This window comes from Eschrichtius robustus, chromosome 3 (genome assembly GCF_028021215.1).
Source record: "Eschrichtius robustus isolate mEscRob2 chromosome 3, mEscRob2.pri, whole genome shotgun sequence".
Classification (NCBI taxonomy): Eukaryota; Metazoa; Chordata; class Mammalia; order Artiodactyla; family Eschrichtiidae; genus Eschrichtius; species Eschrichtius robustus.
The window spans coordinates 29,119,681-29,147,605 of record NC_090826.1 but is presented as its reverse complement, the minus strand read 5'-3'; the positions used below and the strand labels follow the sequence as shown (position 1 = coordinate 29,147,605).

The window sequence follows — 27,925 nt, the reverse complement described above, 5'->3', positions numbered from 1 at the left end:
CATTCTTTTCTGAAATTCACTGCCCCCATAGACAAGTTTTTAAAAATCAAAAACATAAAAAGTCATTTATCTATTCTATTTATTGAACCATTATTATGTTCGAGGTTTTATAGATACATGCATTAATTAATAAGTCAGTTACTTTGCTTAAGTAGTTCACAATATACTCGGGGATATCCCAAAATTACAACAACAACAGCTAACATGTATTGAGTATTATATATCTGATACACATTTGGTGATTTCTTACAACATAACTTTTGAGGCAGGTACTATATTATACTGAGGAAACTGAAGCACAAGGAGATTAAAAAACATGTTCACAGAAAGTGGCAAAGCTAGGATTTGCAAATAGGCAGTCTGATTTCAGAGCCTGGGCTTTTAATCAGTACACTATACTACTACAAACTAACATGTGCTGAAAGTCTACCATTCATTAAGTCATCCATTCATTGACTCGTAAATGTGTTCAACAAATATTTACTGTATTCTAAGTGCCAAACATTGTTCAAGTGAACAATAATTTTAATAATAACAATAAGGACCTGGTCCTCATGAAGGCTTTATAGGGGTGTGGGGCAGATTATATTGTATTTCTTTTTTGCCGATTAGGTAGTAATAACTGCTATAAAACAATAAGATAGGTTAGGGCTTCCCTGGTGGCGCAGTGGTTAAGAATCCGCCTGCCAGCTCTATTTACAATAGCCAGGACATGGAAGCAACCTAAATGTCCAACGACATTTGAATGGATAAAGAAGATGTGGCACATATATACAATGGAATATTACTCAGCCATAAAAAGAAATGAAATGGAGGTATTTGTAATGAGGTGGATAGAGTTAGAGTCTGTCATACAGAGTGAAGTAAGTCAGAAAGAGAAAAACAAATACAGTATGCTAACACATATATACGGAATCTAAGGAAAAAAAAAAAAAAAAGGCCATGAAGAACCTAGTGGCAAGACGGGAATAAAGACACAGACCTACTAGAGAATGGACTTGAGGATATGGGGAGGGGGTGGGGTGAGATGTGACAGGGTAAGAGAGTGTCATGGACATATATACACTACCAAATGTAAAATAGATAACTAGTGGGAAGCAGCCGCATAGCACAGGGAGATCAGCTCGGTGCTTTGTGACCACCTAGAGGGGTGGGATGGGGAGGGTGGGAGGGAGGGAGATGCAAGAGGGAAGAGAAATGGGAACATATTGTATATGTATAACTGATTCACTTTGTTATAAAGCAGAAGCTAACACACCATTGTTAGGCAATTATACTTCAATAAAGATGTTTAAAAAAAAAAAAAAAAGAATCCGCCTGCCAATGCAGGGGACACAGGTTCGAGCCCTGCTCTGGGAAGATTCCCACATGCCGCAGAGCAACTAAGCCCGTGCGCCACAACTACTGAGCCTGCACTCTAGAGCCCACGAGCCACAACTACTGAGCCCGCGCGCCATAACTACTGAAGCCCGCGCACCTAGAGCCCGTGCTCTGCAACAAGAGAAGCCACCCAATGAGAAGCACGGGCACCGCAATGAAGAGTAGCCCCCGCTCGCCGCTTAGCCCGTGCACAGCAACAAAGACCCAACGCAGCCAAAAATAAAAATAAATAAATTTATTTAAAAAAAATAATAAGATAGGTTACGGGGATAGAAAATGTGTGTGTGTGGGGGGGGGGAGGTAGTTAGCCATATTAGATAGGTTTGTCAAAGAAGACCTCTTTGAAAAGGTGACAAGTAGGCAGAAAACAGAAGTGAAAGAAAAAGTCATGTAGACAGCTGAAAGAGCATTCCAGGCAAGGAAAAATCAAGTATAAAGGAAAAAGCAGAAGTTTGCTTGGTGTTTGATGAACAGCAAGGAGACCACTGTGCCTGGAGCAGAGAGAACAGTAGGAGATGAGGTCAGAAAGATACTGGGAGATCAGATCTTATAGGATTTGCAAGCCATGATGAGGTCTTTGGATTTTATTCTGAGACATGAGAAACCAACAAAGGGTTCTGAATCAAGAAGCATTATGATCTGACTTAAAGTTTTTTAAAACAATCACTCTAGCTGCTGTATGAAAAATTATATGTAAAAGTACAAGCAGGGAGACCAGTTAGTAGGCTAGTCGACTTTCCAGGCAAAAGATAATGTTGACTAGGGCAGGGGTGGTAGCAGCTATGGGAATGAGGTCAATGTGGAAAATATTTAGACGGTAGACCTAATGGGAACTGCTAATGGATTAGGTGTGGGGTATGAGAGAAAAGAGCTCTCAAAGCTTTTCGGTCTAAGCAACTAAAAGAATTGGAAATGCACTTACTGAGACAGGAAAGACTCAGGAATAATAGAAAGCTTTGAGAAGAAATCAAGAGGATTCTTAGGACATGTTAACATTAAGGTTTGTGTACAAGTAGGCATCTAGTAGGCAGTTAGATGGGTGTGGAGTTCAAGGGAGAGGTCCAGGCTGGAGATGTAGATATGAGTGCCCTTGGCATATTAGTGATATTTGAAACCACTGGACCAGAGGAGATCACCCAGACTGTGGCAGGATACAGAATACTACTAATAAGCTCTGGGAAACTCCCAATGTTTAGAGATTGGAGAGATGAAGATGAAACAGCAAAGGAAGCAGAAAAGTGATAGCCAATAAGGCTGGAGGAGGACCTGGAGAATGTGGTAGCCAGGAAGCCAAGTGGAAAAGGAATGTCCAGAAGGAAGCAAAGTAATCAAATGAAGTTGAAGAGACAAATAAAATTAAGATTTGGGAACTGACTACTGGGTTTAACAAATTCTTTGTTGACTTTGATAAAAGCAATTTCAGTGAAGTTCTAGGGACAAAAACCTGACTGCAGTTAAGTTCAAAAAGAATACCCTGAGGGGACTTCTCTGGTGGTCCTGTGGTTAAGACTCCACACTTCCACTGCACAGGATGGGGGTTCGATCCCTGGTTGGACGGGGAACTAAGATCCCACATGCCTTGAATCTGATCAAGCTTTTTGGTCCTAGCAGTTTACAGTAAATTTAGAGAAACACGTTAAATTACACCATGAAGATGGAACCAGCAAAATCCAGACTGTGAGAAAGTCTAAAAGGACAAACAATCCGTAAATTGTAGGGGGAAAGAGGATAGAAAACTTACAAATTAAGAGGCACTTAAAAGACATATCAATCATTCACAATGTGGGAAACTTATCTGGATCCTGACTCAAAAATGAAATAAATTTTAAAAAGGCAAATTGTTTAAAAAAAAAAAAAAGAATAATATCTGAGACAAGTTGAAATTTGAATACTGACTTAATATTTGATATAAAGGGTTATACTATTATTTTATGCTGTGATAATGGTACTGTGGCTTATTTAAAGAGTCCATAACTCTCTCTTTGTTTTTTTTTTTTTTTGGCTTCACCTTGCAAGGTTCCCCAACCAGGGACTGAACCTGCTCCCCCTGCAGTGAAGGCATGGAGTCTTAACCACTGGACCACCAGGGAAGTCCCCCATATCTCTTACAGATGTACTTAGTAGATATTTATAAATAAATATTATTATGTCTAGAATATGCTTCAGAAAATACAGGGGAGGGGAAAGTAGAACGGACATGACTGGACATGGGCGATGGGTACATGGGAGTTTATTATACAGTTCTGCATATACATCCTCAATTTTCTATAATAAAATGTCTTAAAAATTAGGAACAGAGGAATTGTGATTTCCTTTGCATACTGAATCTCTTTACTATACCATTATACAGATAAGGAAACTATGATTCAGGAAGATTAAAAGCACTGCCCAAAGTCACAATTAATTTTTTTTAATAGACTTTATTTTTTAGAGCAGTTGTGGGTTCACAGCAAAACTGAGCAGAAGGTAGAGATTGCCCATATGCCTCCTGCCCCCACATAGGCACAGCCTCCCCGACTATCAACATCCCCACACCAGAGTGGTACATTTGTTACAATCAATGAACCTACAATGACACATCATTACCATGTTAATTTGAGAGCCAGGATTTGTTTCCAAAACCCATGCTTTCTACACTATATTACACTGACGATTTTTTTCTCCATTATTGTTATTTTCCCTGATGCTTTTTATACAAACTGGTAAAAACCAAAATTCTGTTTCATGAATAAGCAATGTAACAGAACTCTACTGTAATTGACTATAAAATCATCAAATTTAAGTATATAAAATATTTTAATGTAAATTATTGGAAGAAATAATTCTGTCAATACAACAAATTATACTTCCAGAGAGGCATATTTTAGTTATTTAACAAATACATATATTGCTCACTAGAGTTGAAAATATAATTACACAGAAATAAAAAGCACTATCTGGAATTTCTACCTCAAACTTTTCTTTTAGTAGCTATAGCAAGTACTGGCTAATAACAACTAACCATGTTAAACTTCAAACAAAAAACCATACATTTTCAAAGCATATGTGTGTGTTGTTCACTGACCTAACAATCTAACATGTACTAGTGAGTCCAAAGCTAAATTACAGTCTATAGTAAATGTGACTGATGAAAATAAGCAATGAATAAATAAGAATCAACTATAGCATTACTATAGCCTATTACCAAATTATGGATTTTCACTGGGAACTTTTGCTTTGATATTCATGGGATACCTCATTTCAACCATTCTACTTCTAGGAATTTATCCTAAAGCAATCACTGGATCACTATACAAAGATGTATATATTAGGATAATTACCTAAGTTTTAGTTATAATTTTATAAAAAACTGGAAAAAAATCTAATCCACCATCAATGACACTAATTAATAATATAAAATTAAATGCGGGAATTCCCTGGCAGTCCAGTGGTTAGAACTTCGTGCTTTCACTGCCAAGGGCCTGGGTTCAATCCCTGCTCTGGGAACTAAGATCCCACAAGCCACGCAGTGCAGCCAAAAAAAAAAAAAAAAAATTAAATGCTATGTACTCAGTAAAAATTATTATATTGCTATATTGCTATATAGATATAAGTAATGATAAGGAAAGCTATCCATGATACAATACTGAGTAGAAAAAGCAGGCTAAAAACAATATGATGACAGATGGATGGACGTTTGAGAAGATATACAAGAAAAAATTAGCCATGGTTTTATCTGGAGAATGGGATCATATTATTGTCATTTCTGTTTTAGACTTTCCTATACTGTTCGCTTTTTTAAAAATAATAAACATGCATTTTTACAACCAGGAAAAAATTTTTATTTTTGTTTTGAAAAAATAAATATACTGTGTTGACCTCAAAATTCGACATAATTAAATGCCTCTGTTTACTAGTTAAGTCCACAAGGCTAACTAGTAAACATCAGCATGAGATTTCAGTAACTTCTTATCTACTAAGTCTACCTATTCATTCAATGAACCTGTACAAACACAATGCACTTATATCCGATTACATTTATTATATTCACTGTAGCTAAATAATCACTCTAGAACATTCAGACTGTTGGGGGTTAAATTTCTCAGATGCACAATGGGGAACCATTATTTCAAAGCCATTTTTCCCCCTGGAAAACAAGTAGCCCACGCACTATGGAAATGCCTTGAGATTTATTTTATAATTAAAGTTTGGGTAGCTTTTGAAAAACTTTGATCACCCAAGCAAAAATTTAGAAAAATTTTGAGTAATTTTAGAGAATGCCACTTTTATGTTAAATACACAGATAGAGAGCAAGTCCTAATTTAGAAGCTATAAGTTTCTTCAAACAAACAAAAAAAATGACTTCACTGCTAAGATATAAGCCTATTTTGCAATCTATTCTTCAACCTTTTTTAAAATTCAGAGATATATTAATGAACTTCTGTTGTTAGATTTAGAAATCAGTTAAAATATCAAATATTGGTAATGACTCAAAAATTGTATTATGTAAGCCTACAACCGAGAACACTTCCTTGCAAAAATGAAGAATATAAAAATATCCCATGACTATATCCTACAGATATCTTCTGATTTCTCAAGAACCTGATAATTTAGAAACAACGGAGGAATAACTGGCTGATTTAAAACAAAGAATTCTTCCAGATTATTTCATTAAACTAACATTCCAGACTAATGTACATAATTTTTTATTGCAACCAAACCACAGAGAGCCCACATTTAAGATATAAGAGAAAGCATCAGTGTGTAACAAGATTTTGCTAAATCTCAGTAGTCTTTTTTTTTTTTTTAAAGCAATGGGTAGCCAAAGAAGATCATTAATATTAAAAACACAGATAATGGCAGAAAACTATAGAAACTCCAAATACAGAAAGGCTGTTCATGTATCCTAACAGCATAACCACTATGGTTGAAAAACCACACAATATTCTTTCTCACATCTGTTTTGTTAATGAGCCAAGAATGAGGGTCTATTGAGTATCCTAGACAACTGAATTAGAAGCAGGAATGTCTGGTGAATGCTGTTCATCACAACAAACCGAGACTAAACAGGTTTGGAAAGAATACTATTCTTAAATAAATTATCTTTTTAGCTTTACCTTCCTGAAAACAGATCACTTGCCTTTTCCTCCCATCCATTAAAACAAAACAAAACAAAACCACACGTAAATTACTTAAGATACTAGTTTTAAGTACTATAAGAGGAAAAAATTTTTTTAGATTAACGAAATATAATATTTAATTCATCTTTCACTTAGACCCTCAATTATTTTAAGACTATGGAAACCAGTGTGAAAAAAGATGGTTGTGATATAAAGCAATGTAGTATTCAATTAGAATCTAACAGTTTATGACAATTCGGCAAGGATTCTATCCCGAGCCAGGGTTTTTCCATATACAACATAGAACTTTTCCTGGAAATGTCCCCTTTACAGGGCCTCTGGCCTCTTTGCATACTTTCAGACCAGGCCTATAGAACCAAACAAATGCAATGTTCCCACTGGAGAATATAAATTAATTCTAAATTATCAACCTATTACATAAAATTCTCTGAAAGAGCTAAGGTAGCACTTAGAAACTGTTTCATTCATTTTAACCACTTTCCTAAATTACTTAATTAAAAAAAAATTTTTTTAATACATTTATTAGCTTGGAAATTGGTTTAAAACTTTAAAGAGTGGTTATATCAGGGTGATGAAATCAAGGATAATTTTTTAAAGTCTTCATCATGTTAATCGAATTACGTTTAAGGGTTTCATAGATGTTCTTTTTCCCGCTTTACTTTCAAGTCTTTGTTTAGAAGAAAAAAGTTGTTTCTTGCCTCCTTTACAGTTTTCCCTCAGGGCTTTCCATCACTGTCAGAGAAATTAAATTCTAAAACAAAAATCAAAATAATCTTGCACATTTTTATAAGTCCCAATGCCAGTCAAGAGCAGTAAATACTAGAAAAAAAGTTATAATGGCCACTCCAGAGCAGCACTAGCTAAAAGTTAAGCGACAACAAAGTAGAAAAACCTTTTCCATGTTTACAATTCATGCCCTCTAGGCAGAACAGCATTTTATCTTCTTCAAGACAAAAATCTACAAGTGAGAAAATCTATATAACAGTAAAAACATTTCCCAAGGGATTAAAGACATACTAAACTGAAAACCTAATGGCATTACATATTTTAGTACTTTGAATCCACAACTTTTATCCACCTCATTCAAATTTAGCTTCCACACATCCTTTGGAACTTGTTCTCAAATGACTTTTCTTGATTTTTATTATTAAAGAAACGCAGAGTCCTAAAACAACTACATTCAAACAGGAATTCAAGAATATAACTAAGAAACATAGTCTATTCACTTTTGCAAGACTGTATAAGACATCTACCAAACATGTCAAATCACTTTGCATTATTATTAATTTAAGGTAATAGAAAATGTTTTTCTTCCATTGGTAGGTAAGTACAATTCCTTCTGCCCTTAACAGTAGTCTGACTTTACCTAAAAATACAGACTAGAATAGTACAGTCCTAAAAAATAGCTACTCAGGAGAACTGATATCTTAATGAACATTTCTGCTTCTTTTATTCCCACTTTATTTGGAATGAAAATATAACATATATACTCTTAGTCCAGCTGTAATTAAAGCATAAAAAAATAGGGTTTCATCAGAAGTTCCCCTAACTAAGGAGTCATAGGCACAGATGCTAAACTATTGATTATTATTATTTAAAAACCAATTGTGCCTGCCAGCTTTTCGGTTAAATCAGTGTTCACACAGTACTAAATCACTACATTGTACAGGACATCCTTAAAAAATCACTTAAAATATTACCTGCAAAAGGGAAGAATAGACAAATATTAACTTTTAGTGAAGAACGATTTGCCAAGAAACAATTATATAGAATTTGTATCTCTAGTCCTCTAAAGTAAATAAATTTAAGTTTTCTATGTATCCACCTAACAATTAGAATTTAAAATATTTTGCCATAAGATGATTCCTGAGAATCTCCACACAAAAGAAAAACTTAGAACAAAATTGGAGAGCCAACATCCAACACTGACTCAATAGACTATCAGAGAAAATATGCATCTAAAATTTTTTAAACCAAAATATGTATCTGTCAAATTCTTGATTTTAGACTTAGTTGCACATTTTTCCCAACTATGCTTTCGATTTCACTTGCAGCATAACAATTACACATCTCAGGAAGAATGAAAATTTTGTTTTTGATGATGACAATCTTAAGCCAAATTATACTTTACCTTCATCATTAAATTACAGTCAATCATGTATAAACTGCACTGAAGAATAAACTTTGTGTTTCACGATGTCCAAGCATATGGCTGACAAATCTAACTATACCTCCGCAGATGTGAGGACAGTTAAATAGGTATATATTTCAGCAACGGCCCATGCAAAAAGAACTAAAACTTATCTACAGCTCAAGAATTCTTAGGAGCGTTTACTGAATCGTACTTGGCGAGTTGGACCCCTTGGCTAGGCAGTTTGACTTCAGAAGTATTTTCTAAGATGTTGTCCATATATTTGGGAATAATTTCACATGAAAAATCCAAAAAAGAAAAGAACCTTAAAAAATTTTGGAAATATCTTTAAAATTTTAGGATAAGTAGGAAAGTGTTTAACTTTCATGTTTGTTTTCCAGGCTCAACAACAGAACAGTTATGTAAAAATCACGTATAGCTCCCAAATCATCACATTCCCTAAACAGTGTATTAGAAAACTGGAAAACAAAGGCAAGACAGTTTCGGAAACCTATAAATCAATGATAAACAAACGAGAGTCTAAAGCTCTTCACAATCTAGACAAACCTTTCCCTTTTTAAGGAGACGTGAAAAAAAAAAAAAAAAAGGAGCATGCAAAAGAGACACGGTAAAAACTGATTAGAGAAAATTCCATATAATAAAACTTGTAATAAACCCTTCTCCCCAGCCCACCTCTACAATTCCTAAGGGCTTTTTGCATCTACTTGACAATTATACTCCTTAACGTAGTCAACAAAATCTTTAATATCATTATGTCACTGGTTTCTTTCATATAAGTTTTTCTTATCTCATATTCAGGTGCCTCCCAAATTGGCAAAATGAGATGTGAATTTCAGAGACTTGTGGTACTATTAGTAAGAAGACACCCGCCGCTTAATATTTTCATAATTAATTTATAAAACTGTGACTGGCTGGATGAAGCATACTTCCAAATTTAACATACCAAATATGATCATTTGGAAAGCAAATCGTTATGTAACACCTACTTTATGTCCTTCAATTAATTACAGACCGTAAAAAGTGCTTTTTCTTTTTTTAAGATAAGTACTGCCCATGATGCAATTTTTTCTCAAGACTGTCATTTTTTTCCCAAGAAGAGAAGCAGTTTTCTTAAATTCCAAATTTCCAAGAATATGACAGCCGATTCTCTAGGGAATATAGAATGAAAAAATATATATATAGTCAGCAATTTTAAGATCTACCTCCTCACATAAGCAGCGATCCAGGCTGATATGACATTTCCAAGATCCTCAGGAACTATTATATGTACCATGCTGCCACAAACATAGATGAGAACTCGGGGATGGAAGAAATTCCATCTTGCATTTGACGTTGCACTAATACTAATACGTTTCAAACTTAATTCTCATCTGTTATCTTAATGTATCTTCACAACTACATAAGGGAGAGACATAAGGGAGAAGGCTGGCCACCCAGTGCCTCTACGGGACACACTACCGGATTAAAGAACACACACCCCGTTGTATCTTCAACTGGAGTAACAAAAAAGATGGCAAACCCTTCTAGACTCCGGGGAAAAAAGAGTAATATCGCCTAGGGAACCCCAAACTTCAATCCTTTGAGCAGTGTCTCCTCCCCGCAGTGTCATCGCCTACTCCGTGGCTCCAGGGAACTGCGGCGGGGCTGCGGGGAGGCGGAGGAAGGGCCGGGCGGGGGGCCGATGGGGGACGGCGCTCACCTCGCGCACCTGGGCCGGGGCGCAGGGAGCAACGATGCTCTGCGGTTACCCCCAACGGAAGGACCAGCAGCTCTGACTCACTCACCTGCGGAGCCGATTTCCATTCATGGAGCTGGGGGGAGTGCTTCCAGCGAGAAGGGCGCCCGCCACTGAGGGCAAGGAGGCGGCGCAGGGGGCGACGCGGCGCGACAGGAACCCTCACTCGGCCCCGAGGCGGGGTGGTGACGGCTTCTCCTCAGCAACCGCACTCCGAAAGCTCTCGTCAGGAAGAGCAGCCGTCGGGCAACTAGGAGAGAGGAAGAAGCGTGAGGCGAGAAGAGACGGGCTCCGTGCGGAACTTGCGTCGCCCGCGGCCGCCTACGATCCCAGTGCCCCTCCACGACTGCGGCGCCGCCGCCGACCTCCCCGGGGGCCGCCCCCGGAAGCCTGATGGCGTCAGTTCCGCTGCCCGGGCTCTCGCCCGACATCCAAGCCTCGCCTCTCCGCCCTAACCGTGCGGGCGCGACGTCTGTGCGGGCGCGGCCGGCACGAAGGACGCAGGGGAGGTGTCGCGGAGCGGGCGCCGAGCCTGGGCGGGGCCTGGGGCGAGCGCGATTGGGTGCGGCCAGCAGCCGCGAGCTGGGCGGGGCCTGCCCTCCCGCGGTCCTCCGCCGGGCCGTGCCGGCTGGAGACAACCCCGAGGGGCTGGACTCCTCCCGCCACCTGGTGCGGGACAGTGCTTGCCCGAGGCGAGGTCGCGGAGGGCGGCATAGCTAACCTGGACAGGAGCCTTCCTGAAGCGTGGCTGGTCTGAGGTGCAGGACCAAGACATGCGGCTGTGAAGGCCCCGGGCCGATCTTGTCTTGGGCTGAGGCCCCCTTCTTCTCGAGGCCCTCCCACCACGCCCAGTTGGGACCGACCCACGCACCTCCTCCTCTGCAGGCGGTCAAGTGACCACCAACAGTTGATCAAGCCTGTAGAGTTGCTTTGACGACCATTTTTGGGGGGGGGGGGAAATGTACAATATAACTTGGGGAAAGATTATGAAACAGGACTTGACACAAACATCAGATCGAATAATTTCCATGTTAAAAACTCTTTAATAACGCCTGGTCACACCAGGACCCAAACTCCATCGCGGGGCCAGCTGTAGGCGTAACGGGACCCCTGCCTTTCCCCTCAAGCGAGACTCTTCCTCATCATTATGCGACAGCTATACTGGTTGGCCTCCCCTAACGGGGAAAGCGCTTTTCTATTAGACCTGGAGCCTCTCTGCTTCTGGTTCCCTTGGCCAGGAGCCCTCTCCTTCCTCTTCACACTCACCCCTTCCCCTCCGCCCCTCAACCGCTCGTCATACCTCAACTTGAGACATTTCAGATGCCTTTCCCGGACCTCCGATCTATGGTGAGGTACTCTGTATACTATGACAGTATCTCCTTAATAACCCCTCTCCCAATCTGCAATTTTTGTTCACTAGTTTACTGGGTGCCCCCTCCTCCACTAGAATGTAAGCTTTATAAGGTAATTAGGACCAGCACATTAGTATTTGTTGCCTGAAAGAAATGTGATACTATTTTATTCAGGTTGAGGAATGATTCATGATTTTTCCCTATGTCTCTAAGTATCAGTAATGTTTAGACTTTTAACAATCAAAATACATTATTTTTTTAAAGCTTGGGACAAAGAGGAAAGGGAAAAAAAAATCTTATCTTTAGTTCCCCCCCAGTCACTGTGGGACTTTGGATCAGTCACTTGAACCTCTGGGCTTCAGTTTCCTCACAGTTGTTGTGAAGTTAGGGAATGTACATAAAGCACCGAGAAAATCCTCCCTAAATGTTAGTGAGGGCATTTACTATTGTTATCATTTTGAAGCACTTATTAGATGCACCTACCGTAAACACTTAATAAATGGATGGGATTCAAACCCATATCTGCCTCCAATTCTGCCTCACTCCTTCCTTCCCATCCTTACCCCTTATACTGAAAATGCCCTCCCCAATTTCAAAATATCAAATGTCACTAGATGAAACACTGTATCTTAAAAGTTATTTTCAATCTTTGACTATACACAATCCAAGTCCTTAGCAGCACTTAACAGAGGTAAATACCAACTCTTTTGCAAGTCTTTCACCCTCAACCCCCTCAACTGGTTCCCTAAATGACCGCAAGCTTCTTGGCTTTGTTGACATCGATTTAACAGGATTGGGACCTTCTAATTCAGCCCAATTTAATAAATGTCAATGATGCCTTCCCATCTACCTCTGCTATCCACGGACCCCACCTGTGAGCCCATTATGAAAGGCTCATGAATTGTAATATCAGGAAGTAGGAAGGCAAAAAAGTTTGAATGATTCTGCCAAAAGCCAAGTTGTATGAGGCTCTCCCCTGACAACATGCACATCCTAGTTTTGGATAACCTCATTCCCAAATGAGTCTGCTCTTAAGGGTATAGTGCAGGGTCTTTGTGTATCTTAACTGTCATAGCCCCAGTGCCTAGAACAGTGCCTGTGCCTTGTACATAGCAGCATCCCATAAATATTTGTGGGGCAGGTGGATGGACCAATAAATAAGTGGGCTTCAAGAATGGCAACTCTGCCCTCATCCCTTGTGGTACTGGTTGCTCTCAGAAGGGAGAACTGTAAAATAGCACAGAAATCTTGGGGGCAAAGAAATCAGTGCCCTCTGAAAGTTGCATTCCAAGCTTCCTGTGCTAGACAAACATCACTGGATGAGGAAAGCAACTGGATAGAACCCTTTCCTCGTGCATGGGCTGCAGTTACCCGACCTGACACTTTGAAATCTCTTCTCCGAGACAAGCAATTTTTACACAGCAGAAAGTAAGCTACTTTGTACTGCAGCAGAACACAATATAAAACGTACTGGCTTTAGGGACAGTCAGAGCTGACACTGAAGGCCCTCTGCTACCATCTGTGATTCTAGGAAAGTCACTCTCTGAACATCACATTCCTCATCTGTAAAAACCACAGTAGCTAGGTAGAGCAGACACTGCTTGATGCCTCCCCAGAGCCTTTTATCCCTTCTTGCCTAGCAAACATGACTTGTCTTTCTAATCCACATGACTCATAGGATAACTTGTAATTAATCTAAGCCACTCATGATGGATGATCTCATTTGCTTTGCCAATGACAGAATAGTGGGAAGATGACCCATTTCTAGCAAATGAGACGTTAGGCCAGATCTGCTGGGGCTTCCAGGGATTCCCTTTCTTTAAAATGAAACATTGGGAAAAATTAGTCCCTCTTCTGCTAGACTTTGTTCTGTCAGCATTTCCTTCCTGGAATTACAGCAGCCATCTTGGGATCCTGAGGTGAACTAGCATGAGGGTAAAACAACACAAAGGATAGGGCAAAAAGAGCGCAAGAATCTGTTATGTTGATATTATCATTGAGCCAGTGAATTATCCAACCTTGGAGCCATATGAAATCAGGACTTCTTGTCATGTGATAGTTTCCTTATTTAAGCCAATTTACTTGGGTTTTGTTATTGCAGTTGAAGGTAACTGATAAACTACTTCACACGAATGCTGTGAAGACGCAACCAAATTATAATGGATACTGTACAAAACGCCTAGCCAAGTACTTCAAAGTACCCAAAGTCCCTATTCCTTTTCCAGTTCACTTCCGTTAACAACCCAAAAACCTGGCTAGGAGCTCCCACTGCCTCTTTTACAAAGAAAGTTCCTTGCCTTGGGGAAAGTCCCAAGAAAAGTTCCTCAAAATTTCTTTGTCCCAAAAAGACACTGCCAAGAGGATAGTGGTGAAGTTGCTGCAGTCTAGAATAAAAGGACAGTGTGTTTCCTGCAGGGTAAGCCACAGTGGCCTAGAAAAAATCTTGATATGGTATCCTGGGAAGGTAGTTGTGGCACTTAAATGGAGAGCTTCTAAATGCACCTCACCTCCAGCAAGTCCACTTTTCCAGCCCCTCAACACTGCTGCTTTAAAAGAGTGCTTCTGTCATGCTCTGTGCACTTTCTAAGCCTGCCAGATTTCCTTAGCTTACAGCCAAAGGAATAAATATCTTGAAAACTAGGAAGAAAAACGGAGAGCTAATTTTCCAATTCGATGCTTCTTTACATTCAAGCAGTACAGACAGTAGTCTGAGGATGGCCCAGGCTCAGAACTTGAAAATATTCTTCTTTTTGCACTATAACCCTTTCCTTTAGCCGCCAAACCCTAACTGCCATGTGATTCTGGGGTCTATTAAGCCAAGTGATACCCAACAAATACACAGCCTCATTCTACCCTAAAGGCACTTGACAGACAAGAATGTGCTACAGTATATGGTGCCAACTGACAGGGCAGAGGGAAGGCTGCTCAACCAATCCTGAAAAGAGATATCCAGGGGTGCTAGGACAAGCCTTAAATCAAACCTTGAGCTCTAGGACCAGATAAATCAGGCTTTGGGCTCCTACCATGTTTTTCTCTTGAGTAGCAACCAACAGCCAAATGCTGAAATCTTTTTTAACATCATTCATTTATGGCAATGAAATTTATGGCCAAAATGTGGTATAATGATCATCTTCCCATTCGCTCTGCTAAACACTTTCTGCTTCATTAACGGTCGTAAGTTTAAGTCTTATTTCAACTGGGAAAAATCTCCTCCATGTTCCAGTCTGCTCTTCAAGTCCAACCAACCTCACTACTCCTTGCTGGTGAAAAAGAGCATGGGTCTGGCTGGCTTGCTTCCAAGGAAATCTGGCAGGGGTAGCCACAGGTTAGCAATTTGAACACTTGGTCTCCAGAGGAATGCTAGGCCCACTTTTGTACATACTAACTGCCAGTGAAATTTCTCACTGGGCCCTGTGCCAGAATCCTTCTCTGTGGCATCTTCCCCCAATACACAGAAATAACAATACTCTAGGAGTACCAGGGAGGAATGCTGAACTTACCTGCTTGACAACTGCACCAACAGTTTAAGGCACAAAATCATAGAACCTTGAAGCTGGGGTGAGAGTAAGAAAAGGTGATGATAATCTGGTTGTTTCTGCTTACCTGAAGATTCAGGAATACTGAGTCCATCTTGTAGACTCAGTATCACTTCTTGATTCTCCCCTCTGTACTCAAGAACCACAGATTCTAGCTCATTTCTACTCACAAATATTGACCCCCCGATACACGCTATGGCCCTGAGATGACGAAAATGAATAGAATGTAGTTTCTGCTCCTAGAAGTTCACAGGCTCTGGGGAAAACAAGTCATGAGAGTAAGTAGAGCAAGTTGCTAAGCGCTACTGAGTGCACTGGAACACCATCTGTGACACTAGTTAGGAACAAAATTAGGTTTGTTTATTTTCTTCTTTTACAAGCATCTCCTGAGGATAGGAGGAAGCTGGAGGCGGAAATGGTGCTGGTGGTTGTGGTGAACAACCTGGAAGCCCCAGTCTTAGCCTGGTTTAAGTTAGGTTTTCCAATGCTCATTTTCAAAAAATACTGGAGAATGACCATATACTTACGAGATCCCAGAGAAGATGGGGTGGAAGACAGTAAACTAAGTAGAAAAAAATACCCCTCCCCCTTCACTGCAGCAGTTTTCATGTTGTTAATCTTGTCTTTAAATCCTATTCCACTCTCTTGACTATTCTCCCATCTCATTAAAGCAGTCAAAAACATACAAGGTATCTATGAGTGATCTGACCATCATCTTAGGTTCTACTTCCTCTCCTCATCTCTTGTTTCCTACAGTCGTACACTAGGTTTCTCTTGCTCTACTCTTTCTCTAAGCCATCTTGTTCATTCCTATGGCTTTAACTACCATCTATATGATTATGAATTCCATATCTATAACTGCAGTTTTGGTAGTCTTCCCTGAGCGCCAAAACATAAATGTTTACTGGAAACCTTAACCTTGTTACCCCATGGGAACCTCAAAACTCAGTCTAAACAAGGCTAATTGTCTTTCTTCACAAAATTTACCACCTTCCTTCTATAGTCTCCCTTTCCCCCCAGTCTTGGCTAGAGGAATGTCCCAATATACTCACTTGCTCAAGAAGAGTGAACATTATTAGCCTCTACTCCTCTCTTCCTGTTCCATCATCCATTGAGTCCTATTAATTCTATCTCTTGAGTGTCTCTCCAATATGCTCTTTCCTTTCTATCTTCATTGATATAGCCCTATAGCCTTGTTCCAGTCCTCATAATCTCTCTAAATGGTACCAGAGAACCATTTGGCTACTCATATCCGCCACCAAACTTTTCAAACTCCTTAAGGAGAGAAACACTGTTTTCCTCATTTTTGAATTGTGCCTGCTTACTCCCCTCATAATACTTCTAGACACAGTGCTTTGCATGTTTGTTGAATGAAGAATAAATGGAGGCCCTGTGAAGTGATTACATACAATCTGCAGTTTCAACACTCCGGAATTTGTTTTACCCACTTTACTCCTTTAGAAAGTGACGGTTCTGCTCTTCTAACAATCTGTTACTCTAACGTAAAATCTATCAGAGATTATAATTAATCCCAACAGTTTGCTTTGCTAAGAAAAAAAAAAGAGAGAGAGACCGCACTTTAGAAATAGAAGCCACTGTTGTCTTTATAAAACACAGAATTGTGCTGCTGCTGTTGCTTGCTTCAGAAGAAACTGTACATTACAGCTGCTGGGATAATTTTACAATGGACTGGACAAGGTACAGCTCAAAGCAGGACACAAACACAAGTCTCAAAGGGAAACAAATGCAAACAAGTACACAGCTGTGGGGCTCCAGGGACATTTCCCCATCCATGCTGGACTTGAGAGGGATAAAAAGTTTAGAAACTAAAGTGAAACCCAGAGTAGACACACATGCCCACCAGATGGCTGCTAAGTGCAACATCACACACCAATCAGGTTGGACTGTGTGCACAGGAAAGTCATTTCATTTTTCCTTATTGCTACTACACCAGGGGGGTCAGTGCATTCGACATATTGTCTTTACTTGCACAATCCTCGGAGGGTTTCCTATTTTCCTTTTTAAAGAAGGAAATCTGCCTTCCCCACCTTATTCTGTTTTTTTGCTTTGTTTTCTTTTGTTTTGAGCCCATAACCTCCACTACCTTTCTTGGGCTCCCAAACAGCAGCCAGAGGTTCTAAGTCAGTAGGAGTAGAGTAAGGGGAGAGCACCAACCTAGCCTCTCTCCCTGTCCAGGGAGAAGGCAAGTCCTAATAAATGGGCGAAAAGAGAAAACCAGAGAATCCCTTCTCCCCAGTCTGCTTAGAAGGCCAAAGAGGAAAGAGTGCCCCGCATAACCCTGCCATGATCAGACTTTAAGAAGGAAGGCATCCCAGCTACCATCCTGGATTGGCCTACGCCCAGCAAATATAAATAAAAATAACTTCCCCCAATGTAATTTCCAAAACTGCATTTTAGTTAGAGACGTCTCTCTACCCTGAAGGGGAAGGAACTTTCATCCTTCTATGTTACACATGATGCCAGGTCTAAAACACTGTCCCACCAGCCTTGCAGATATCCTATGGGCCAGCTAAGAAGTCACAGTGTCCCCCTGGTTGCCCATCTTGCTGGCCTCATTTACAGAATTCTGGACAAGAAAAAGAAAACTATCCAAGAACATCATTGCTTAGCCAAAGAGGAGGCTGCAGTGGAGCTACTGAGTAGGTGGGAGCTTTTTAGGGAGGTTTCACACTGTTAGGTACCTTCTTAAGCATTAATCTAAGCCTAAGTTCCCAGCAACAACAGCCTTAGGCTTATCCCCAGAGGCCAGCAGTAGCACCTCAGCCCCAGTGAGTTAGGCTGGACTGGAAAAGTGATCAATGAGCAGCGCTCTCCTTTCCCAGATTTTAGCCAAATTCTCTCCATTCTCTTCCCATCCCTCTCTTCTTCCCCCATGTCTATCCCCTAACCCTTCAACGGTGGATAAACAAGTAGGTCAACCCTAGGACATCCTCAGAAAAGGGAGGCCCCAGGTAGAGAGAAATGAAACCAGATCTAGAAAAAGCAATGAGAGAAACCAACTCCAAAGAGTGGACAGGTGTGGAAGTTGCCAGAAGCCCTCCTGATTTCATGCCAGTTGGGCAGGCCTTCTGCTATGCCCTCACGTAAGTTTGAGGGCAGTCCAGCCCAGTGAGGACATCACTGGGCTTGGGAAGCAGATTCTTGGTCTTCTGCAGCCGAGGAGCTAAGCCTGACCTTGCCAGCAAACAGTGCGATCACTGTAGCCATGCAGAGAATTCATCATCACAAAGGCAGATAGGCAGGCAGGCCAGCAAGCAAGCTGAGTGAACAGAAAATAAAATAAAAGGAGGCCAGGGAAAGAGAGAAGAGGAAAAGGAAGGTAAAAGAGTGGAACAAAGGGAGCAGGAGACTTCTCTAAGAGGATGAGGCTGGGATCTCCCCAGAGCTTCTTCAGAGCCTAAGTAAGAAGCACCACTTTAAATAAATCAAAGAAAGCCAAAGCTTGTTGCCAACACCACTTCTCAATCTGCATGCACCACCTTTCAAACAAGAATAATCCTCAAGGTCAAGGGTGTTTTTCAAGTTTCAAAGATAAAAAGAAATAAAGAAAATCACAGCAAGATGTCATATTCTTGCCATTGCCCAAGCTGTTTCTTTCGCTTTTATTTCTTAAATGGCATGTACAATGCCAAAGGGCTAAAAAATGCATTTCAAGCCTCAGCTCAAAACCCAACTGGAGAGAGTGAGGCAAAGAGAGAAAAAGGAGAGAACACAAACTTGTTGCTGAGAGTAGGTGGCTGCCACCAGCTCTCAATGGACATTTGCAAATGCTGGTGAATGACTGGACCCTCCAGGAATACTGCCCTGATCCCAGCCCCAAAACACACCCGAGAAGAGAACACTCAGAGCCCACTGTCCCAAGAGACCTCCCCTCCCCAAAGGGTGACTGAACACGAAGTAGACAGTATGTGAAGGCGATGGACAGGGCAGATGGAGTGTTGGCATCACTCTCTTTAGGCACTTGTGTAAGGAATGTAGGCTCTCCAGTGAGCTGCCTCCTCCTAGAGCCCTCCATTCTGTTCTTCAGCTGGGCTGTGCCCATGGGGCACCCCACACTGTAGCCAGCAGGAAAGAAGTAAAGGAAGAGTTACTCAACAGTCCCGATGCCTTCTCCATAATCAATGTTTGTGCTACGTTTTGTGAAGTTGCTGAACAAAGTAGCCAACCAGCACAGAACCTGGGATAGACTGTTTTGCATAGCAAATCTGGGTCTGTACAAAGGCTGCTGGGGAGGGGAAATGGTAGCTCTAACTTCATACGCCCATATTCAGACAGGCCTTCCTCTGGCTGGCCTCCAAGCCTGAGCTAGGTCTAAAGTGTCATGGCTTCATCACCAGATTGGGGCAAGCCCAAGCCCAGGCTCCTCAAAAAGAGGAATTTCCACACTGAAGCTGCAACTCCTCATCCCAAGCAGTGGGAGAGGAAAAAATGAACAGGCAAGGAATGAGGAAGCCTTGCTTCAAGGCCAACAGGCCTCAAGCTAGAACCCCCTACTTTTCCAGTTCTGCAACACAGCCAAACCCCATCTCTAGCCAGGAAGACAGGAAAAAAAAAAAAAAAAAAAAAAAGCCCATGCCACCCACTCACATGCCCTAGTGGGAAATCAGGAAAAATTCATTTGTGTAAACAGAAGCAAAAGGGAGCAGCAAAATTCCCCACCCTATCCACAGGACACGCTGAAATCTGGGATAAGCCAAAGTGTCAGAGGACAGTCCAGAGGAAGGGAAGATGCACTTGCAGAAAAGAGTGCAGGGCAGTGCAGAAGGGGTGCCTGCAGCAAGAGAAAGATATTATCTGCACAGAGGAAGGGTGGAGACTGAGCCCCACCTTGGGGAGATAACCACCCCCTACAGAGCCAGGCCAAAGAACAAGTCAGGTACATAGTTCCTTCTGACGGCTCAGTGTTTCTGGGATGTAAACTCACTGGGCATGGGAGGGATTTCCAGATTTTGGCAATAGACTCAAGTTATGGTATAAAAATAACATTTAGTTTTTGCTTTTTTTTTTTTTCTTATTTTAGACCTAAGGATCGTTTGTTAAAAGACACCCCAGTTAAAAAATATTGAAACATAAACAGACTTGACCATCAGGGAAAAAAAAAGAAGCCAAGAGTGAGAAATGCTATGAAAGTAACTCCAGACCCAGGCAGGTGGGGAGGAAGCGGGGACAGGAGGAAAGGAGACATAAGTGGAAAGGCCAGAGGCCAGTCACCTCAGCAGCTCCGAGAGACTTGTCATGTCTGAAAGTGCAAATGTCAATGGATTTTAACCATCTTGAGGTGGTGATCTTTTTAAAAGCTCAATGAATATGGAAGTCAACTCCTTCAAATGCAAAATAGCTGGCGCTCTGGCTGGAGGCTTGTTGGGTTAGGGGTATTTCATCCCCACCTACCTCCTTCTCCCACCCCCCCCCCGCCACCCCCCCCCCCAAAATAGGTACAAAAGGTTGCAGTTCTGCAGCATTACCATTACAGGGAAGGCACTGGTTACCCACCAGCAGGCGGAAGGAAGACAGGGTCATGTCACTTCAGAGCTAAGTGCCATAGTGCCTTAAGTCTTACTAGGGGCTGGATGTCTGTCAGGGAGAAGGTGTAAGGTGGGGTAGAAAAGGTGGAGAAAGAGGAATAAGGGAAAGAGGAGTGGCAGCTGGGGGAGGGGCAACCAAAACCATTAGCATTAAAAATCTTCCTACAAGCTGGATTCTCAACCCATTAAAACATCTAGTATCCTAAAATATTGATCTGCATCTGGTTTCGTTTTTCTTCTTAAACAAATCTAGACCTTTTCTGATTAAGGCTCCTAAAAAATCCTTCCCTCCTCCCACCCACTTTCTCAAGCCCCTCACTTTCCCATCTAAAGTATCAAACCCAAACCTACCAGCTTTTGTCTGCAGGGCTGCAGAGCCGACCTTACCAAGCTGTCAGGCATGAGTCTTTAGCACTGTGAGTCACATGCGACATCTGTGTGTATGGTGGGCACCGGGGCTGCCTCTCTTGGTCCAGTGGAGTCAGGGCCAGATGTGACAAGATGGGGTGAAGGGTGGAGGGCATGAGGTGAATATCAGATTTCTGGCTGGTGGTCTGGCTTACTGGCCCTGTTCCCCACCCTTTCGCCCCCTCTGTAGAGGAAACAAGGCCTTCTGCATTCCTCCCTGCCCCACCTCCCTCCTCCCTGCTTCCTCTGGATTTGGGCGGCACAGCTCTTGGGGCTTGGAAAGCTTTCTTCTATCCAGTGAGGTAACAGCGTTCTGCCTTCAAGCGAAGTACATGGTGCGCAGAGTATCCTGGTGAACCTGCACGGCTTTGGCCAGGGCCTGGGGGTCCCGCCCATTGCTCTGCCCCGATATGTGGCTCCCCTCTCCACTGAAAAGGAAAAATGAAAGAAGTCCTTCCTGGTGAACTGAGCTGCTACTAATTCCTTCCCCCACCCCTAGGATGCCAATTCCCATAACAATTTAAGAGAAAACCCCGACCCAGATTTGGGCTGACAAGCCCAAGGACATCAAATTGGACAATACTCATTTCCTACTACCCAAGGAAAATTGAGAGGGTCTGGTACCAGAGGCTGAAGCAAAAAGGAAGCCAGCCTGATCCCAGGCCTCACCTGTCATGCTCCTTGTCCACTAGGTGGTATCGTGCCCGGAAAGCCACCAAGCGGGCATAGTAGGCAGGTGCTGGAATTGAGACGGAGCGTGTGCATCGTACATAAGTGTGGCACAGCTGGTACGTCAAGATCTGAAGCTCATCCGCTGTGAAACGGTTGTCATCCCAAAGGACATAGTAATGGGATGGTCGGCTGGTGCCCTGGGAAGATAGGAAGGTGAGGGGCCCCAGGTTGGGCAGAGGGGATGCTTGATGATAAGGAACAGGATCACTATTGAGAGTATGGCTGGGTTGGAAGACTCACCCATGAAAAGGCAGACACAAAGCCACCTATGTCATAAAGCACCCATCTTTTGGGCAACCTGCCTAAGACGTTCAAAGTGCACTTATGTTCAAGTGCACAAAGGGCTTATTAAGAGAACAATCCTGATTTGAATGCCACTCAGTGAGGAATGATATATATTCTAGAGACAGTGGGAATAATCAACTAATCTTTGACCCATTGGAAACCCCAGGACATAGCCCAGCTACCTGGATGCCTGCGTGGCTGCACAGATAGAAGTCAAACTCAAATGGGTGGGTGATGTTGGTGTCCACAGTGGTCCCAGCTGGGATGTTACCACTCTTCCCAATCTGTATAGAGACAAAGACAACCGAGATCCCAAGATCTGCATGACCCTAACTAGGGCCCCGACTCAATTCTAATCTGATTCCATCAGAATCCCAAGAGTAAAGTAGAAGTTGCTGTTCCCAGAGGGTACTGGGAATTGAAATAATAGGCTTCTAAAGTCACACAGACCTGTGTTTAAGTGCTGCTTTCACCATTTATTAGCTGTGTGATCTTAGCAAGTCATTTAACCTTTCTGAGGCTAAACTGGAGATAAAAACAGTACCTACCTCACAGGGCTGCTGTGAGGAAGACGCCTTGTACAGTGTCTGGCACATAGGAGAAGTTCAATAAATGGAAGTTCCCTTTCCCTTCTCTGGGAGCTGGTCTATATATGGGGTCTATAGGCCAGGGAGCTAGGAGGAGGGAGATGAAGTATAAGGGAAGGAGGGGAGAAGGGGGAAACAAAGGGAAGGAAGCAGCAGAGGAAGGACCACAAGAGCTAGGGGGAAGAAAGGGGCCAGGGAAGATGGACAGGCCAAGGACTAAATCCCCAGATTTATTTCAAGGGCTTCTTCCATATTAAGAGAAGGGAGACAAGATAAGGGTATGGGTGGCTTCCTCAATCCCTCACTCACTCGCTCATTCTTGTCAGCACAAAAAAGGCGGGTGTGATGGCGTTTCTGCACCACAATATAAGTGATCCCGGGCTGGTAGTCCTTTTCCAGTTTGATGCAGGCATCACGAATGGCCAGCAGCTCATAGTGGAGGATCTAGGCACAGGGTGAGGAGGGAGACAAAGAGACACACAGCTCCTCTTGAGTTCACACATCTTTCTGAACTAAGGGGTTGCCGCTTGTAATACGGCTTTTTGTTCAGCCTCTCTTTATAAGCTGACACCCAACCATTAGAGATGATAAGCCCTTCCTACCAAAATCAGCCTTATACAGGCATACCTCAGAGATCTTGTGGGTTCAGTTCCAGATCACTACAATAAAGTAAGTCACACGAATTTTCTGGTTTCCCAGTGCATATAAAAGTTATGCTTACACTATGCTATAGTCTATTAAGTGTGCAGTAGCATTATGTCTAAAAAAAAAAAAAAAAGTACATACCTTAATTAAAAAATACTTTATGGCTAAAAATTGCTAACTATCACCTGAGCCAGTGAGTCATAGTAGTAACATCAATCACTGATCACAAATCACCATAACAAATATAATAATAATGAAAAAGTTTGAAATACTGCAAGAATTAACAAAATGTGACACAGAGACATGAAGTTAGCAAATGCTGTTGGAAAAATGGTGCCGACAGACTTGCTGGACGCAGGGTTGCCACAAACCTTCAATTTGTAAAAAATGCAGTATCTGCGAAGCACAATAAAGCGAAGTGCAATAAAACAAGGTATGCCTGTAGACAGTTCACATGATATGTTCCTATAAAACCTAGCTGGGAGGCTTAGTATCAGCAGAGAGCACTCATCTGGTTCCTATGTATAATTAGACCTAACATCAAGACACAGAACCAAGGTTCAGAGAGAAATCACAATGCCCAAAGTAAGGCTGAATTTAGGATCAGAAGGAAAATGGAAGTTACCCATGAGCTCTAAGAGCAGACAGGATTGGGACCACCATAGAAGACTAGACACATAGTTCAGAAATGGGTGTAGAGGGAGTAGATAAATTCAGTCCTGAAAAAAAGCAGTATTATACAAAAATGGACTAGCTAAAGAAGCCACAGGTGAAAAACCATAGTCAGTAGTTGCCTTGTGGCCTTGGATGTCAGGTATAGGGAGTAAAAACTGTATAAAACTGTAAAAAAGTAAATACAATTTAAAAAAAAAGTAAATACAATTTAGAATCAATTAGAACTAGGTTTAAACCCAAGCTTTATCTAATTTTATTACCTTGCAAGTTACTTAACCCCTTTAAGTCTCATTTTCTCCACATTGACTAAAGTTACTAATAAGATCAGCCTCACAAAACTGTTGTGAAGACTAAAACAAATAATTAAGTAAAAACATAAAAAACCTAGTAGTGGCTTAATAACTGCTGACTGCTTTGCTTATTAAGCAGTTTGAATTTTAACCTCAGGCTATGTGAGGTCACTAGACATCTCTAAACAGACATATTATGATAAATGCATCTGGTATTTTAGGAAACACTGTACGACTTGGAGGAAATTGAGCATAATGGTTAAGAGCATGAACTTTGGAATCTAACCAATTTGTTTGAATCCCAGCTCTACCACTTACTAGCCTGGATGACACTGAAGAAATCATTTAACATTTTCAAGCCTCAGTTTCATCATCTATCAAGTGGAATAATAATTATTTCATAGGGTTATTGTAAGCATTAAATAGAATACATACAAAGTGCTTAGCTCAGTTTACAGCACATAAGAGGTACCCAATAAATGGTAGTTATATTACTATGTATTAAATGGTAGTCAAGGAGACCAGTTCAGTACACTAATCTAAACAACAGAATATGAAGGCTTAGCAGGGAGAAAGAATAGGAGGAACATCGTGAAGGTCAATAGCAGTGATTCTCAAAGTGTGGTCTCCAGACCAGCAGCATCACCTAAGAACCTGTCAGAACTACAAATTTTAGGGCCCCATCCTAGACTAACTAAAGCAGAAATTCTAAGGGTAGAGCTCTGCAAACTACTTTAATAAGCCCTCCAAAAGATTCTGATGGATGCTAAAGTTTGAGAACCACTGGTCTAAAGAATCAGTCTTCAACACGGACCAACTAGTAAATAGGCACTGAGGGTCTTTTATTACAAGAAGAAAGGTCTATCAGTGATTGTACAGGCCATCTCTCAATTGTGATCTCTGCTTCCAAGACTACTCCATTTAGCAAACCTCCCTAAGTAGTAGCACCTCCCAGTGTCAATAGCTCAGAAAAGACAGCAGTACTCTCTGCTACCATCAGGCCCCCTGGCCTCAATGTGAAGGTTTTCTTGACCTATTGTGGGCCCTACCTGGGGGAGCTGGCCTTCAGGAACCCCATCTCGGTAGAAGATGATGCGGGTAGGCTTGAAGCGGGTGGACTTGTAGAACTGGATGAGCAGCTCACGTACCATGTAGGATAAGTCTTCAATGATCTCCTGCCGTGGTCGCTGCACCCGCACAGTAGCACAGTAACGGCTGGGGTGGGCATCCATACTGCCTACCACCTGATAACCAAAGAGGCAGGATCAGCTCCCAGAACCTCCACCCTCCCAACACTGTTAGGTTCTGGGTTTGGGGAAAGACCTCTTAGCAAAACAACTATGCAACTGAATGAGGTTTTTTGGATTCAATAAGCTCTGGTTCAATCTCTGTTCTATCACACATGTGGAAGTTACTTAACCCACATGATCTTCTTGTTCCTCCTCTGAAATGGAGATAAGAATACCACCTAGTTTCAGTGCTGTTGTAGCACATATAAGTCATCTTGCACAGGGCCTAACCCACAGTAGGTACTTGATAAGTTCGATTTCCCTACTCCTTGCAGAGGGGCATGTGAAGGTTTGGCACTACTAGCTCAAAGAGTGACCTCATTCAAAAACAAGTTTATCTTTTTTTCAATTCAAGTGCTAATCTACGCTAGGAACCATAGTGAAGAGTGTTCTTGTTGGCGGTGGGAATAACATCATTTTCTAAGGGGACAATAGCCAAAGCCTACTAGGATGGATGGCCACAAGGAAATTAAAGATAAGCATAGTATAGGGTTCCCCACATTTACTGAGATAGGCCCATTCTGCCTAGAGAAACTTGAGAGTTGAAGAAAGAGAAGTGGGAAAGAAGGCCTGGTCCCTTTAGCCAATTCAGAAGCCCCTATGAGACAGGGAGCAAAGATGTCAGGAGAGGGATTGGAGAGCTATCTAATCTACTAGGTGGATCAGGGGTAGGGATGGGGAAGAGTAAAGGACAATCGCAGCAACTAAGTAACTCCCTTAAAAGGGATTTCAGAGAAGAGGTATGTTTGTTCCCATATTCCAAAAGTGGGCACAGAGAGAGAGAGGGAAACTCGAACACAGAACCAAAGTGATGGAGACAGGGCCAAGTCTCTGGCCACAGCCTACACTCTCACTGCTCTCTCTCTGAAAAGAAAATGCCATGCAGAGTTAGTTTTATTAAGAAACCAAGGGAGTGGTTAATGGGGATGATCAGCTGAAATAAAAAGATCTTGTGAAGGGTCAAGCACCAGAGCTGAGGGAAGGAAATCATGTGTAGTCTTGGGGGCTCAGAGCTAAGAGAAGAACCTTATGAGGAAGTTGGAAAGTATCACTCACTGCTGTGATAGAAGGTTTTTTCCCATCCCCCGCTGGGGGGTGTGTAACATCTGCTCCCAGGAATATCACTGGTTGTTGAAAGACAGCAGAGCTAAACAAGGAAGAGAAAACAAATGGTGAGGAGTTGGGTCTTCTCTTCCTGGCACCATCTAGCACCCACTTTGGTCCTCTCTCCCTTGTGTGTGATTCACTTGGCCTGGATAGGGTCCTATCGTTTCATCAATCACCAGTATGGTACCTTGCTTGACAAGGGCAAGTGGGCAATAGAGTTCATACCGTTGGTGTGGAACTAGGATGTTGTTAATGCCACCAAGTTTGACATTGATCTTCAGGCAAAGGTTGGACAGAGTCTGAGGCGAGGTCTTGACCACATTCTTCACTTGCACACACTGTGTAGCCATTCCCAAGAGTGTATCTCCAACACGTTTCACTTCAGCTATGAGCAGGGAGAGAACTGATTAGTGCATTCAACAAATATTTACTGAATGCCTCCTAGATGCCAGGAAGTATATGAGGTGCTAGGGAACACAATGATGACCAGAAACACACAGGGTCCCTACTCTTATAGTGCTTACTATCCAGTGACTAATTTTAAAAATCATGAAAAGTATAACAATGATAAATGCTACAACAGAAAACTTCATGGAGCTATGACAGCATATAACGTGGGGGTAATAACGTTGTCAGGAAAGGATTCTTGAGTAAGTAATGAGTGAACTGAAATCTAAAGGTAGAAGAGAACTTAGAAGGGAGAGGGAATATGGGAAAGAGCATTCCAGGCAGAGGGAAGAGCGTGCAAAAATGTACTCTGATAGGAGAAAGCAACATACATTTGAGAAACTGAAAGGCCAAAGTAACTACAAAGGAGAATAAAGGAACCACAGTGTGAGAGAAAGAATGTGGTCATTAGACCGATCTAGGGAAGAAATGAGGGTAGCTTAAGAAGGCAGCTGTCAAGATGGAAAGAAACAGATTCAAGAGACTATATACGTAAGGGAAAATAATTTTTATGGATAACCTCTGAGTTTCTAGATTTTTATAATAGAACAGATAGATCATAAGTTCTTTTTGAGACATTTTGAGCTTGAAGTGTTTTTTGGTCATCCCAGTGAGGATATCCATCAGGCAACTGAATAT

At 41.9% G+C, this 27,925-nt stretch overlaps 2 protein-coding genes across 3 annotated transcripts in view; both read right to left on the bottom strand.

Moving 5' to 3' along the window:
- AGO3 (argonaute RISC catalytic component 3) overlaps positions 1–11,190 on the bottom strand; it is a 117,566-nt gene extending 106,376 nt beyond the window's left edge. Inside the window, exons 1-2 of the mRNA XM_068539502.1 lie at positions 11,109–11,190; positions 10,437–10,637 (exon numbers count right to left, since the gene is read on the bottom strand). Coding sequence (XP_068395603.1) covers positions 10,437–10,455 — 19 coding nt within the window. The 5' untranslated portion in view covers positions 10,456–10,637; positions 11,109–11,190. The remainder of the gene's footprint in view (positions 1–10,436; positions 10,638–11,108) is intronic.
- A 9,547-nt stretch (positions 11,191–20,737) lies between these two features.
- The window catches only part of LOC137762094 (protein argonaute-1), a 30,568-nt gene continuing 23,380 nt past the window's right edge, over positions 20,738–27,925 (bottom strand). For both annotated transcript variants that reach the window (XM_068539499.1, XM_068539501.1), the window contains exons 13-19: positions 27,065–27,224; positions 26,789–26,879; positions 25,493–25,687; positions 23,143–23,277; positions 22,429–22,530; positions 21,899–22,098; positions 20,738–21,657 (exon numbers count right to left, since the gene is read on the bottom strand). In XM_068539499.1, coding sequence (XP_068395600.1) covers positions 21,549–21,657; positions 21,899–22,098; positions 22,429–22,530; positions 23,143–23,277; positions 25,493–25,687; positions 26,789–26,879; positions 27,065–27,224 — 992 coding nt within the window. In that variant the 3' untranslated portion in view covers positions 20,738–21,548. The remainder of the gene's footprint in view (positions 21,658–21,898; positions 22,099–22,428; positions 22,531–23,142; positions 23,278–25,492; positions 25,688–26,788; positions 26,880–27,064; positions 27,225–27,925) is intronic.